Raw genomic sequence first — 16145 nt, forward strand, 5'->3', positions numbered from 1 at the left:
TTTTTTTTTTTAACGCCCAGTGAATACCGGTCAACAAAAAATAGGACATGTCCTATTTTTGGCGGTGAAATCAATGGGACCGTTTTTAACGGCGGTTTAGATAGGAGTGCGCCCGTGTAACGGACGATAAAAACAGGTGCAGTAGGGATAAATTACGTTTCTGGAGTTAAAATAATTTTAAAAATACTCACCTCATCCAACGGGCGGGGAATCTGACATTATTAATGCTGGGGGCCACTATGAGCGACATTATTAATGTTGGGGGCCACTATGGGGAACATTAATAATGCTGGGGACACTAAAAGGGAACATAATTAATGCTGGGGGCCACTATCGGGGATATCAATGCTGAAGGCCACTATGGGGGACATTATTAATGCTGGGGGCCACTATGGGGGACATTATTACTGCTGGGGGCCAATATTGTGAACATTATTAGTGTTAGGAGCCACTATGGGAAAGATTATTAATGCTAGGGGCCACTATGGGAAACATTATTACTGCTGTAGGCCACTATAGGGACAATATTACTGCTGGGGGCCATTATGGGGGACATTATTACTGCTGGGAGCCACTAGGCAGGACATTATTACTGCTGGGGGCCACTATGGGGGACATTATTTATGCTGGGGGCCACTATGGGGGGACATTATTTATGCTGGAGGACAATATTAGTGCATTATTTACAATTGGGACCATCATGGGAAGTTGGGATAAGCCAATGAAATTCACCCGTTTTTAACAGTCAGATGGCGTGAAAATGGATGCACAAAGGGTACGAAAATGGTCATAAAAAACTGATAGTGTGTATTTTTTTTTACATTCGTGTGCATGTAGCCTTACATGGGACTGTATGATGGAGGCGGTTTGGCAGGGAGTGATGTGTCTTACATGGGACTGTGTTTTGGATGAGGCTGAAGGGAGGGAATTATGTTATTCACATGGGCCTGTATGTTGGAATGGCTGGGGCGTTATACTTTCTAAGGGCACTACAAGGAGGATTATAACTATCGGGGGCACTGCAGAGAGGCATTATAAATACAGGGGACATCGGGTATGCTTATACATCGGCCTTATTACTACTAAGGGGTCTGTAGAGAGCTTTATTACCACTGGGGGAACAATAGGGGGGGCCTTATTTCTACGGCGGGCTTTGTGAGGGCATTATTAATACTGGAGGGCTCTTCCGCTAATAGCAGAAACTCTTGGGGAGCATTATCACTGTTGGAGGCACTGTATGTACACAGTATCACTAATGAGTGCATTCTAGAAGGGGATTATTATTGGTGAGACTTGGAGGAGGACTATTACTATGGGGGGGACTATCTGTATGGCACTGATATTTCTTCAGGATAGTATTTAGGGGAATTGGGGAGCACAGTGAACAGCAGGATATCATTGTTGGGACTCAAGGATGGGGGGAATGATAGAAATGTGAGGAGCTAAGATGTCTGTGTGTCACACTCTGCAAAGACGAGACATGGTTGAAAGAAGTTGTCCAGACCAAAAGGAGAAGATGACGACAGAGAAGATCTACATCAGAGGAGATGTCACCTTGGAGGCAGTGGATGTGAAAGGTATGTGCTGCTGTATAGTCCTGTATGTTTCATAGTGTCTATGTAGCAAGTAAAATGTCTTTAGTGCTAGTGCGGGCGGTGGGGAAGCAGGAGTGGCATCGACTGGTGCCATATGCATTGGGGCTTTGGATCTTTTAAGACCATAGCAACGCCCCTGGTTGCCGTGTCTGGTTACTAGAATGTAGAGAGTTGTGCTTGGTTCTGGTGCTTTGCAATCAGCTGATTGATAGAATTGCCGGGAGCACAGGGGGGTCTTCAATAAGTTATCTACCCCAGCATGTTCTGTCAGTGTTAGAGAGCTGAGCTCGTCTGTGCAGGTTGAGACATGTCTGGACATACATCACACACAGTAGCAATTCAGTGTAATGAAAGCACTGGAAGTGACAGGATGGCAAGTGCAGTACAGTGGAGGACTATAATGAAAGTGAGGGATTTGGAGCTTCATCCCGTGATTAAATTCCATGAAAGGATGATTGCTGCATATGGTGATGATGCAACCTCCTACTACCAAGTAAAGTTTTGGGCCAAGCAGTTTAAATGGGGTTGGAAATCAACTGAAGATGACCTCATTCAGGGCGACATGTCAAAGCATCTTCAGACAAAATGTGCCATAAAGTGGAGGCCATGATTTTAAAATATCGTTGTGTCAAAGTCAGTGTTATAGCTCATGAATTAGGCACTTCAGTTGGCACAGTTTCGTGTATCATCCATGAAGTTTTGATGATGTCAAAGGTCAGATCCCAATGGTTGCCACGAATGTTGACACCTGAGCAAAAAACTTGTCGCCAGCAATTTAGCGAGAATTTAGACCTGCTTAGAGAAAAGTCCCAGGAGACTTTTATTCTTGAATGATTACAGGTGATGAAACATGGATCCACCACCATGATCCTGAGACCAAACAAGAGTCCATGCAATGGAAGCATAAAGGGTGACCAACTCTAAAGAAAATTTTTGTGCAGTTGTCAGCTGAAAAGATCATGGCAACAATTTTTTGGGATACAGAGGGCTTTTTATTACTAGAACTCATGCCACACAAGACAACAATTACTGGAGACACCTATGCTTCAAAAATGAAGGCAGTACGTGAGGCATTCAAGGAGAAACACCATGGGAAGTTGTCATCAGGTGTGTTGCTGCTTCATGACAATGCGCCAGCTCACAAGTCTCCCAAATCACAAGCTGCTATAAGGGAATGCGACTTCATGGAGCTCAACCATCCACCCTATAGTTCAGACCTGGCTCTCAGTGATTACTTTCTCTTTCGGAACCTAAAAAAAATTCTGTGTGGGCAACGATTGCCTGATGATAATACAGTCAAAGAGTGAGGGCATACGATCACTGGAGGCGAAGTGGAATAAGTGTGTTAAAGTCAAGGGGGATTATACTGAAAAGTAGTAAGTTCAATTTTCTCAGAAAAGTTTGTTTTCATATACAGGTGGATAACTTATTGAACACCCTGATACGAGTCCCTATCAGATTGGAACAGTTTCAATGGAGTCCAGGAGAAATGGGACTACATAAAAGTGGCACTATTGAAGGCAACATATAATTGCATTAGGCTTGTCAATAAAAGCAAAAAAAAAAAGGAAGAGACCACTGTGGTACTCAGCAGAAGTGGCCAAAATCATTAAAAACAAAAAGATAACATTAAAGGGATTCTGTCACCTGCTTTTACCATTTTAAGCTGTCACCATCGCTATGTTGACCAAAGTACCTTATTTCCAGCAGTCTTTTTTTTACTTTATTTCGTTTTGTAGTTTTGATATAAAAGCGCTTTTTCTGTTATGCTAATTAGGGTCCAAGGTGCCCAGAGGGGCGTTTTTTTCACTCTCCGGAGCCCAGTGACACCCCCCTGCAGTGCCCAAGAACGCCTCCTGATCATAAAATAACCTCCCACAGCCCCGGCAAACGGTTCCCCCCCCCCCCCCCCCCACGTCATAGTCTACCTTATAGAAATGCCCCGTCCTTCTTCCTGTCTGCGGACAGAAAACTCGAGCAGGCGCAGTACTGCCAGCGGCCTGCGCCTGCGCAATCATCAACGTCCTGAGGGCAACAGCGCTCAGGTCACATCACTGGGCTCGGCGCATGCCCAGTGAGACTTTTGAGGCTGTTGCCCTCAGGAGGTTGATGATCGCGCAGGCGCAGGTCGCTGGCAGTACTGCGCCTGCGCGAGTTTTCTGGCCGCACACAGGAAGAAGGACGGGGCATTTCTATAAGGTAGACTATGACGTGGGGAGGGGGCGGAACCGTTTGCCGGGGCTGTGGGAGGTTATTTGATGATCAGGAGGCGTTCTTGGGCACTGCAGGGGGGTGTCACTGGGCTCCGGAGAGTGAAAAAAAACACCCCTCTGGGCACCTTGGACCCTAATTAGCATAACAGAAAAAGCGCTTTTATATCAAAACTACAAAACGAAATAAAGTAAAAAGAAGACTGCTGGAAATAAGGTACTTTAGTCAACATAGCGATGGTGCCAGCTTAAAATGGTAAAAGCAGGTGACAGAATCCCTTTAAGTAATTATAAAAAAAAAAAAAAAACGAGGATGACAGGCAAATTTATAAGATTAGGCAGAGAGAGGCCAAACAAGGTATAAGAGCTTCTAAAGCACAGGCAGAAGAGAAATTAGCTCAGTCAGTGAAAAGAGGCCATAAGACATTCTTCAGATACATAAATGAAAAAAGGAAACTAAAACAAGGAATTACCAAATTAAAAACAAAAGAAGGAAGGTATATGGAAGAAGATAAAGAACTAGCTGACTGCCTCAATGAATACTTCTGTTCAGTTTTTACAAAGGAAAATTAAGGAAAAGGACCTCAGGTAAGCTACTTTCACACTTGCGTTCAGAGCGGATCCGTCTGGTGTCTGCACAGACGGATCCGCTCCTATAATGCAGACGTTGGGATCCGTTCAGAACGGATCCGTCTGCATTATAGTTTAGAAAAATTTTTAAGTGTGAAAGTTGTTCAGACGGATCCGACCAGACTTTACATTGAAAGTCAATGGGGGACGGATCCGTTTGAAAATTGAGCCATATTGTGTCAACTTCAAACGGATCCGTCCCCATTGACTTACATTGTAAGTCTGGACGGATCCGTTTGCCTCCGCACGGCCAGGCGGACACCCGAACGCTGCAAGCAGCGTTCGGGTGTCCGCCTGCTGAGCGGAGCGGAGGCCAAACGGTGCCAGATTGATGCATTCTGAGCGGATCCGCATCCACTCAGAATGCATTGGGGCAGTACGGATGCGTTCGGGGCCGCTTGTGAGAGCCTTCAAACGGAACTCACAAGCGGAGCCCCAAACGCTAGTGTGAAAGTAGCCTTAGGAAGGAAGACTAATGAATCCTTTGATGCATGTGTCTTTACAGAGGAAGAGGTTCTAAGTCAGCTGTCTAAAATTATTACAAATAAGTCACAGGGGCCTGATGGGATACAGCCAAAACTATTAAAAGAGCTTAGCGGTGAACTAGCAAAACCATTAACAGATTTATTTAACCAATCACTGGTAACAGGAGTCGTCCCAGAAGATTGGAAATTAGCAAATGTTGTGCCAATTCACAAGAAAGGTAGTAGGGAGGAATCGGGCAACTATAGGCCAGTAAGCCTGACATCAATAGTGGGGAAATTAATGGAAACCATACTTAAGGAGAGGATTGTGGAACATCTAAAATCCCATGTATTGAAAGATGAAAAACAGCATTGGTTTACTTCAGGGAGATCATGCCAAACTAATCTTATTCATTTTTTTGATTGGGTGACTAAAATAATAGATGGCGGAGGTGCAGTAGACATCGCTTATCTAGACTTTAGTAAGGCTTTTGATACTGTCCCACATAGAAGGCTTATCAATAAATTGCAGTCTTTGTGCTTGGATTCCTATATTGTTGAATGGATTAGGCAGTGGCTGAGGGACAGACAACAGAGGGTTGTAGTCAATGGATTCTATTCAGACCATGGTCTTGTTACCAGTGGGGTACCTCAGGGATCTGTTCTGGGACCCATATTGCTTAATATCTTTATCAGCGAAATTGCAGAAGGCCTCGATGGTAAGGTGTGTCTTTTTGCTGATGACATAAAAATTTGTAACAGGGTAGATGTTCCTGGAGGGATACACCAAATGGAAAAGGATTTAGGAAAACTAGAGGAATAGTCAAAAATCTGGCAACTAAAATTTAATGTTGATAAGTGCAAGATAATGCACCTGGGGCATAAAAACCCAAGAGCAGAATATAAAATCAGTGATACAGTCCTAACCTCAGTATCTGAAGAAAGGGATTTAGGGGTCATTATTTCAGAAGACTTAAAGGTAGGCAGACAATGTCATAGAGAAGCAGGAGATGCTAGCAGAATGCTTGGGTGTATAGGGAGAGGCATTACCAGTAGAAAGAGGGAGGTGCTCATGCCGCTCTACAGAGCACTAGTGAGACCTCATTTGGAGTATTGTGCGCAGTACTGGAGGCCATATGTCCAGAAGGATATTGATACTTTGGAGAGAGTACAGAGAAAAGCTACTAAACTGGTACATGGATTGCAGGATAAAACTTACCAGGAAAGATTAAAGGACCTTAACATGTATAGCTTGGAAGAAAGACGAGACAGAGGGGATATGATGGAAACTTTTAAATACATAAAGGGAATCTGCCAAATCTAGAGTTATCATGAAACAGTCCTAAAATAACAGATTGATTGCTGATCTGACTGTTTCCATATTTTTTTTTTTGTATGTGACATGTTTGTTGAGATTTTTCAGGTTTATAATGGCCCTGTAAGAGACGTTTTTGTTTTTTTTTACTAAAAAGACTGGTGAGTAGAACCCCTTCCCTTTCTGATCCGGTGGTACTGGAACAACAGCTTGTTATAACAGTAGAGTCTGATTCTGGGATTCTAGAAGAAATTGCCTTTCTGTCACGACTGTGACTGATCCAGACAGGTCTGGGAGGAGAAGGTTGCAGCGACTTGCTACTCGCGATAGCTTGTGAGTTTGCTCCGTGGTTCAGGGTATGTCATCCGGGTTTTGCCTTGTGAACCTTTTTGTCCTGACTGGGAGTTTGTAGGCATCCTTCTCAGGTGAGTCCTGTCTGCCACTCCAAGCTACTATATTAGTTTCAGTTTCACTTGCAGTCATTGCCAGATATAGTCCTTACTTCCAGTTCTATTCTGACCTTTGAAGGAGATCGTTTGATGGTGTTGCTGTGGAGCTCTTGTCCGGCGTGGACTGTCGTGATTGGGATCGCCTTCTCTGCTCGTGACTGGATAAGTCTATCTCTGCTATAGTTTGTTTGTTGCTGTCTTCCCCTGCTGTTCTCCTATACATGAGTGATGGTGACTAGTGCTCCCATCGGCCTTTCCCCACTCTAGACTTGTTAGGGTGACTGAGGGTTTAGGCATCCTGCTCGCCGCACGGGTTCACACCCCGTCTAGGGTATCAGGGCAGACAGGTGCCAGCTTAGGGTTAGTCAGGGGTGGCCATACTATTCCCATCCGTAGATAAGGGTCCCCCTTCCCCTCCGTCTGGTGCGACACGATATCTGGCCTTTTAAAAAAAAAAAAAAAAGTGACTTTTTTTTTTTTTTTTTTTTTTGGGCTTGCTGTTTTGCTTTGTATTTTTCTGTTCCACTATGGATCCGGTTACGGTTTTGGCGAAACAATTACAGGGATTATCCCTTGAAGTGGCAGGATTAAAAGCAACAGTGCTGCAGCAGCAGCAGCCATCCTTGGGTTCCACCGTTGCTACGGGAAACCAAGGTACTCCTGAGCCAAAAGTGGCTTTACCTGATAGGTTCTCAGGAGGGAGAGACCAATTTGTAACCTTCAGAGAAGCTTGCAAATTGTTCTTCAGGTTACGCCCTAGATCCTCCGGCGGTGAGGAACAACGGGTGGGCATTGTAATTTCTCTCCTGCAAGGAGATCCGCAGGCTTGGGCTTTCTCCCTACCATCAGACTCTCTGGCCTTACGATCAGTGGAGGAGTTTTTTGAAGCCCTGGGTCTCGTATATGATGACCCGGACAGGGTCTCACTGGCTGAGTCTAAGCTACGTAGACTTCGGCAAGAGAACCGGTCTGCTGAACTATATTGTTCCGAATTCCGTAGGTGGGCTACTGATACGTTATGGAACGACTCGGCCCTTAGGAGTCAGTTCTGCCAGGGGTTGTCTGAAAAATTAAAAGACGCGCTGGCGGTATACGAGGTCCCTGGGTCACTGGAGGCTGCTATGTCTCTGTCCATAAGAATCGACAGACGACTCAGGGAGAGACTATTAAATTTTACGGAGGCCTCTATAGGGCAGGGATCGGTTTGTTATGATCCAGTCGAACCAATGCAAATAGGGGGCGCCACTAGACGGGTGAATCCTCCTAAGTTCCGCCGTAGGTCAGAGGTTTGTTTTCGTTGTGGGGGGAGGGGTCATTTTGTAAAGGATTGTCCCTCAGAACCCAAGAGACCACAAACAAAGGAGCCGCCGGAAAACTAGAGTCCCCAGATTGTGCGGAGGATAACAGTCTGGGCGTATTCGTTTCCTCCATACGCATGTCTCAGTTTTTGTTGTCCGCTACCGTTGAGGCGGGCAATAAGACTGAGATCTGTTCCGTCTTTTTGGACAGTGGGGCGGGGGTCAACTTGGTGGATTCACGGTTTGCTCAGGCTCTGGGTTTTACTCCGGAACCGATACGCAGAACTATTCCTGTTTTTGCCATCGACTCCTCCCCTCTTACTCAGAAAGAGTTAACTCAGATCATCCATAATATCCATCTGCAGGTAGGGGACCTCCATAAAGAGCATATCTCTTGTTATGTCCTGGACGGTCTTCCGGCTCCTATGGTATTGGGGCTTCCCTGGCTGGTGACTCACAATCCAGTGGTGGATTGGCAGGCCGGGGAGATTGTGGAGTGGAGTGAACATTGTAAGGACAACTGCTTGAGTAGTAGGTGCTCTACACTCTCTGTAACATCTTTACCTGCCTTTCTGTCAGATTTTATGGATGTGTTCTCTGAGAAGGGTTGTCAGGGGTTACCACCTCATCGTCCATATAATTGCCCAATTAATCTATTACCTGGGGCAAAACTACCTAAAACCCGGTTATACAATCTTTCTGGCCCGGAGAGGAAGGCTATGAAAGATTATATTTCGGAGAGTTTGGCTAAGGGACACATCAGACCCTCTTCTTCACCTGTGGCTGCAGGGTTCTTTTTCGTTAAAAAGAAAGATGGGGGCCTACGTCCTTGCCTGGATTTCCGGGAATTAAACCGGATAACTATCCGAGATCCCTATCCTCTTCCTCTCATTCCCGACCTCTTTAATCAGGTTGCTGGTGCTAAATGGTTCTCCAAAATGGATCTCAGAGGAGCCTATAATCTGGTTCGCATCAAAGAGGGGGATGAGTGGAAGACGGCTTTTAATACTCCGGAAGGGCATTATGAAAATCTGGTCATGCCATTTGGTCTTACTAATGCGCCTGCGGTATTCCAACATTTTGTCAACGATATTTTTAGTCACCTTATCGGGAGATTTGTTGTGATATATCTTGATGACATCCTGGTCTATTCCCCGGATCTGGATACACATAAGATCCATGTGAGACAAGTGCTGCAGATATTAAGGGCCAACAAATTGTTTGCTAAGTTAGAAAAATGTGTGTTCGCCGTAAAAGAACTGCCATTTCTGGGGTATGTGTTGTCAGATTCAGGTTTCCGCATGGATCCAGAGAAAGTCCGGGCGATTATAGACTGGGATCTGCCTGAGAACCTGAAGGCATTGCAACGCTTCCTGGGGTTTGCCAATTTTTATAGAAAGTTTATAAAGAACTATTCCTTGGTGGTCAAACCACTGACGGACATGACCCGAAAGGGATCCGATTTTTCCAAATGGTCACATGCAGCCAAAACTGCCTTTGCATCTCTGAAGGAGAGATTCACCTCGGCCCCTATTCTCGTACAGCCAGATGTCTCGCTTCCTTTTATTGTAGAGGTTGACGCATCAGAGGTGGGGGTGGGAGCGGTACTATCTCAGGGCCCGTCCCCTGGTGAATGGCGTCCCTGTGCTTTCTTTTCGAAGAAATTGTCTACTGCAGAAAGGAACTATGATATTGGCAACAGGGAACTTTTGGCTATTAAGTTGGCTTTTGAGGAGTGGCGTCATTTTTTGGAGGGGGCGGTTCATCCCGTCACGGTGATTACTGATCACAAAAACTTATTATATCTGGAGTCTGCTAAACGTCTCACCCCTAGACAGGCTCGGTGGTCGTTATTTTTTACTAGGTTTAATTTTGTAATAACCTATCGCCCGGGGGCAAAAAATACTAAGGCGGATGCATTGTCTCGAAGTTTTCCTGGAGGGGGTGAGGTTGAGGTACCAGAGCCCATTTTGCAAAAGGGGGTGGTGGTCTCTGCATTACACTCAGGTTTAGAGGGGAGGGTGTTGGAAGCTCAGGGGGACGCCCCGGCCTCCTGCCCCTCGGGTAAACTGTTTGTGCCAGAAAATTTACGCCTGGAGATACTAAAAGAACACCATAACTCCACACTGGCAGGACACCCAGGTAGTAGGGCAACCTCTGAATTAGTGTCTCGTCGGTTCTGGTGGCCTAAGTGGCGCCAGGAGGTGTTGAATTTTGTGTCTGCATGTGCTACCTGTGCTCGTTCTAAGGTAGATCATACTCGTCCGGCAGGGCGTCTTTTACCTCTAGCCATCCCCAACAGGCCTTGGACGCACCTATCAATGGATTTCATTACGGATCTACCAGTATCAGCGGGGAAGACTGTTATTCTTGTAGTTGTTGACAGATTCAGTAAAATGGTGCACTTTATTGCTCTTGCCGCATTGCCTAATGCTAACACACTGGCTCAGGTTTTTATTGACCACATCGTGAAGCTTCACGGGGTCCCTTCCGATATTGTTTCAGATCGTGGTACCCAATTCGTTTCTAAATTTTGGAAAGCTTTTTGTTCTCGTTTAGGGGTTCATCTGTCGTTTTCTTCATCTTTCCATCCACAGTCCAACGGTCAGACTGAAAGTACCAATCAAAACTTAGAGACATATTTGAGATGCTTTGTTTCCGAAAATCAGAAGGAATGGTCATCTTATTTACCGTTAGCCGAGTTTGCCATTAATAATCGTCGTCAAGAATCCACCGATAAGTCACCATTTTTTGGTGCGTATGGTTTCCATCCTCAGTTTTGTACGTTTAGTGAGGGGGGGCCGTCTGGGATTCCCGAGGAGGATGATTTGCGTCTTCACTTTCTTCAGTGTGGCAGAGTGTGCAAGAAAGTTTGAAGAGAATGGGTGGTAGATACAAACGTGTGGCTGATAGGAGGCGCTCTGAAGGTCCGGACCTTGGGGTGAATGACTTGGTGTGGTTGTCTACCAGAAATATCAAGTTGAAGGTTCCCTCATGGAAATTAGGTCCGAGATTTATTGGTCCTTATAGGGTAATTAAGATCATTAACCCGGTGGCTTTTCGTCTGGAGCTACCTCAGACTCTAAGGATCCATAATGTCTTCCACAGATCTCTGCTTAAGAGATATGTAGAACCTCCTGAACCATTGCCACTACCGCCTCCACCGGTGGTTGTTGATGGCAGTCTTGAGTTTCAGGTAGAAAAGATTGTTGACTCACGATATGTTCGACGCTCTCTTCAGTACCTGGTGCACTGGAGAGGTTATGGTTCCGAAGAGAGAATGTGGGTTCCTGCTTCAGAGATAAAAGCGGACAGACTCATTCGGGCTTTTCATAGCTCCCATCCGGAGAGGCCTGGTCTTGAGGGTCCGGGGGCCCCTCGTAGAAAGGGGGGTACTGTCACGACTGTGATTGATCCAGACAGGTCTGGGAGGAGAAGGTCGCAGCGACTTGCTACTCGCGATAGCTTGTGAGTTTGCTCCATGGTTCAGGGTATGTCATCCGGGTTTTGCCTTGTGAACCTTTTTGTCCTGCCAGGGAGTTTGTAGGCATCCTTCTCAGGTGAGTCCTGTCTGCCACTCCCAGCTACTATATTAGTTTCAGTTTCACTTGCAGTCATTGCCAGATATAGTCCTTACTTCCAGTTCTATTCTGACCTTTGAAGGAGATCGTTTGATGGTGTTGCTGTGGAGCTCTTGTCCGGCGTGGACTGTCGTGATTGGGATCGCCTTCTCTGCTCGTGACGTCACGTGGAACTTGAATATTATTGATATTAAAACATATGTTTATAAATATATATATATATATATATATATATATATAAAAGTTTGTTTGTTGCTGTCTTCCCCTGCTGTTCTCCTATACATGAGTGATGGTGACTAGTGCTCCCATCGGCCTTTCCCCACTCTAGGCTTGTTAGGGTGACTGAGGGTTTAGGCATCCTGCTCGCCGCACGGGTTCACACCCCGTCTAGGGTATCAGGGCAGACAGGTGCCAGCTTAGGGTTAGTCAGGGGTGGCCATACTATTCCCATCCGTAGATAAGGGTCCCCCTTCCCCTCCGTCTGGTGCGACACGACTGCTGCTGGGATAGCGGTCGTGACACTTTCTTCTTTTAATTTTCTGTTTAATAGGAACCTTTCTGGAGGGGTGGGGAGAATTCTATTCTGTAACTGTTGAAGAATCTAGAACCCAGGGGGATTTTGAATCCCCTTCCCAAGCTAAAATAAATCTTTTTAATCTTCCCCCTACCCGGTCCCTGGCGTCATTGATTTGGCTGCTTGGTGGATTTGTCAGGGTTAAATAGGAAACCTCTACCTCTCCCCCTTGAGGGCTGCCAGGAGCCTGAGCGCTCTTTTTTTTTTCTGGTTAGGCCTGCCCTTTCTTTGAGTACGAAAGGAGCGGCGATGCTGAAAGTCTGGATTCTGACAGGAAGTCTTTCTTTCTATCAGATGCCTTGCCTAAGATGTCATCTAGTACTGATCCGAAGAGCCTGTCCCCCTCGCAGGGAATACTACATAGCTTGCCTTTAGAGGTGTTGTCCCCAGACCAGGACCTTAGCCAAACGGACCTTTTGGCAGAGTTAGACAAGGCCGCTGATCTGGCGGAGAGCTTGACTAAGTCAGCCGAGGCATCTGATAAGAAATTTGAAGCCTGCTTTAACACTGGTAGGGAGGACAGAATATCCTCTCCAGGTGTAACTGAAAGTAAATGTTCCTCTAACTGAGATAGCCAAAAAGTGTAGGTAGCAGCAATGCTGGGCCTTAACATGGAGGTACATGTTTCCCAAGATTTCTTCTGAATAGACTCACATTTTTTATCCATAGTCTCGTAAGAGGCCTACATCCCCCCCCCCCCCCACACTTTCCTCCCCATAGAAGGAGAGCATACTTGGAGAGAAAGGAGGGCGCTAAAGGTAACACGAATAGACATAGAGAGAGAACACAGGGACCTGGTGAGGGACTAAGGACAGGGTCCAAGTGAACCCTTGCAGAGCCAGATATGGAAGCAAAGGGAAGAAAAACTACTATCCCCCTGGCTGATACTGTGCACTAGTGGGAGGGGGAAGGGGACTTTGGTAATATATTAACCTTTCCGACGGTTTCTGCCCACCATAGAGCCTTGTCACCTTTGTCAGTGTGCTGCCCCTAGGGGAGGGAAGATACACCCTAATAAAGGGAGACTTAGCTGGTACTAGCAGCTAAGGTGACATGATTACTGGTGGTCGACAGCGGATTAGGTAGAGAATTAGCACAAGCTCGGTGACCTGCTGTTCTCCCTGCTCATGTGTGAGGTGACAGGTGGTTTTTGACCACCTGTAAGCCCAAAATGATTAGAAGACCGGAAAGGCAGGTATATCTGCCTCCTACAGACACTAAGCTAAACCTGCCTTACGTTAGTCCATGTAGGAAGGGTATAGCTGGTGGGAGGAGCTCACAGTTTTTGCTTAATGCCCACATGCTAGTGGCAGCAGCTATACCCATGGTCTTGCCTGTGTCCCCCAATGACACAGATGAGAAAACTTGACTTAGGGTACTTTCACCCTAGCGGATCAGTTTTATCCTACTGCATTCTGAATGGGGAGCGTTCTGCAGTTTTCTCTCCGGACAAAAATACTGAACACTTGCCGGAATGCCGGATCCGGCATTAATTTACATTGAAGTGTATTAGTGCCGGATGCGGCATTAAGTGTTCCAGCAAAACAGATCCGGCCTTCCGGTCTGCGCATACACAGACCTTTAAAAATGCAAAAATAATTAATTCCGGATCTGTTTTTACGGATGACAACGGAGAGACGGTTTCGGTATTTCAATGCATTTGTCAGACGGATCCGGATCCGTCTGACAAATGCCATCAGTTTGCGTCCCGATTGCCAAATCCGGCAGGCAGTTCCGGCGAAGGAAGCGTCTGCTGGAATCCTCTGCTGCAAGTGTGAAAGTACCCTTAAACAACAGACAATTTTCTGACAATACATTGAAACATCAGTGTGGAAAGAATAAAGACTTAATCCTATGGACTGACATACCATCACTTTCAAACTCTTCAGAGTAATCCGAATATTCTGCATCCTCCACTGCTTGCTGTCGAGACACTCGAGCACTAACTGCCTTCTTCAGCTCATCCTATAACAAAAAATGTCACATTCTTCTATAAGTTATGTTGCCAAGCTACTCTACATTTACATGCATCTTTTTATCAGCCGTATATTAGAGCAGCAACTTTAACTTTTGACAAATCTCATCCATACTCTGTGGTAAAATTTTTTAAAAAAAGCATGTCAAATAGCGTTGCCGATTTTCACTGCAGTTTTTACACTTTGCAATGCATAGTGTGAAATCTCTGACAAATATGCATCATAATCTGCATGCAAAATATGTGGATTTTGGTACCGATTATGTGGCGAATCCACAACAGGACCTAATATAACAATGTGTCATGTATTTTTAATGCATTTTCAATAAACGGGTGTTTTTTTTATTTGAATATTGGGAGAGACTTTGAAGTTTTTTTTCTTCAGATATTTTTTTCTTCTTTCACATTTATCCAATAAGAAAAGTTTATGCCCTTATCATATTGAGAATAATGTTTTTTTAGGAAGCTAATAAATATTACTGTTTTTTTTATAATCATATATTGTGTCTGTGAATAGGTTTCAGCAAAAAACTCAAAAAACAAACACTATTCTAAATACAGTAAGGTCATATTATAATTATATGATTACATATTATTTATTATAGTATAGCCTTTTAATATGGTTTTAAAGAGAAAAAAATAATGGAAAGAAAACATGTTTCTTCTGCAGATTAGCTTTCTGAGCAGATCTGAGCAGTGTGTTGAAGCTATAGTACATAGTGTGTATAATACACATATATACAGTAGATATGTATAAGCCAGAACACAGCTCTGCACTCAGCCTGATGTCTAGCCCTGTCAATCAAGGGGGGGAGATATCCCTGCAGCTGTTCATTGTACAGACAAAAGGAAGGTATTATTTTAACCAACATGCTGAGCTCTACCATTCAGTATGGTTTAATAAGGTTGATCCTGGTGACATAGCCTCTTTAAATAAAATTTGCTATTGCTGTGTTCTGTTCTGTTCTCTTTCATCTGTCCCCTGCACGCAGCGGTTTTAGTCCGGCCAAGTTTCCGGTTTGCGGCTGGATCTCCACCGGTCCTCTTTCTAGTTAATGGTGCCAGCAAGCATTCAGGCAACGTCCGGCTCCAGGGATCTAGTTCCAAACTAGCATTAAAGAGATCCGGCAGACTGGGAACAGGCTCTTTAACGCTAGCGTGAAATGAGCCTTAGGCCTCTTTCACACGGGCGTGTCCGGATTAAGGGGTCCCGGTGCATTGCGGCAAACCTGCGCGAGTAGGAACGCAATTGCAGTCAGTTTTGACTGCGATTGCGTTCCGATGTTCAGTGTTTATCGTGCGGGTGCAATGTGTTTCGCACGAGCGTGATAAAAAACCGTGCGGTGATGGATCATGTGATGAGCGTAGTGACGTCATCAAAGGTCTTATTGCTCACAGATAAAGACAGAAGAGATGCCGGCTGCGCGATCAAGTGGATTAAGGTGAGTTAAATTTTTTTTTATTTTTTTTTAACCCCTCCAGCCCTATTTTACTATGCATTCTGTGTTCAGAATGCTATTATTTTCCCTTATAACCATGTTATAAGGGGAAATAATAATGATCGGGTCCCCATCCCGATCATTACCTAGCAACCGTGTGCGAAAATCGCACCGCATCCGTACTTGCTTGCGGATGCTTGCGATTTTCACGCAACCCCATTCATTTCTATGGGGCCTGCGTTACGTGTAAAAACGCACAAAGAGGAGCATGCTGTGATTTTCACGCAACGCACAAGTGATGCGTGAAAATCACTGCTCAAGTGCACAGCACCATAGAAATGAATGGGTCTGGATTCAGTGCGGGTGCAATGCGTTCACATCACGCATCGGATCCACGTGGAATACTCGCTCGTGTGAAAGGGGCCTTACAAAAAGGCTGACTCTATAGAGCAGGGATCAGCAACCTGCTGTGAAACTCCCAGAGTGCAAACATGCTCGGCTGTTCTTCTAACACCAACAGAAGTGAGTGGAGCACTCTGGAAGTTGTAGTTTCAGAACACCTGAAGTGTGGAAGGTTGCTGATCCCTGCTGTAGAGTATCCACAATACTTGTCAG

The 16145-nt window shown here is 45.3% G+C and overlaps 1 protein-coding gene across 1 annotated transcript in view; it reads right to left on the minus strand.

Moving 5' to 3' along the window:
- MAP9 (microtubule associated protein 9) overlaps window positions 1–16145 on the minus strand; it is a 138819-nt gene that overhangs the window by 86549 nt on the left and 36125 nt on the right. The window contains exon 3 of the mRNA XM_040420518.1: window positions 13985–14081. Coding sequence (XP_040276452.1) covers window positions 13985–14081 — 97 coding nt within the window. The remainder of the gene's footprint in view (window positions 1–13984; window positions 14082–16145) is intronic.

Source organism: Bufo bufo, chromosome 2 (assembly GCF_905171765.1).
Source record: "Bufo bufo chromosome 2, aBufBuf1.1, whole genome shotgun sequence".
In the NCBI taxonomy this organism is placed as follows: Eukaryota; Metazoa; Chordata; class Amphibia; order Anura; family Bufonidae; genus Bufo; species Bufo bufo.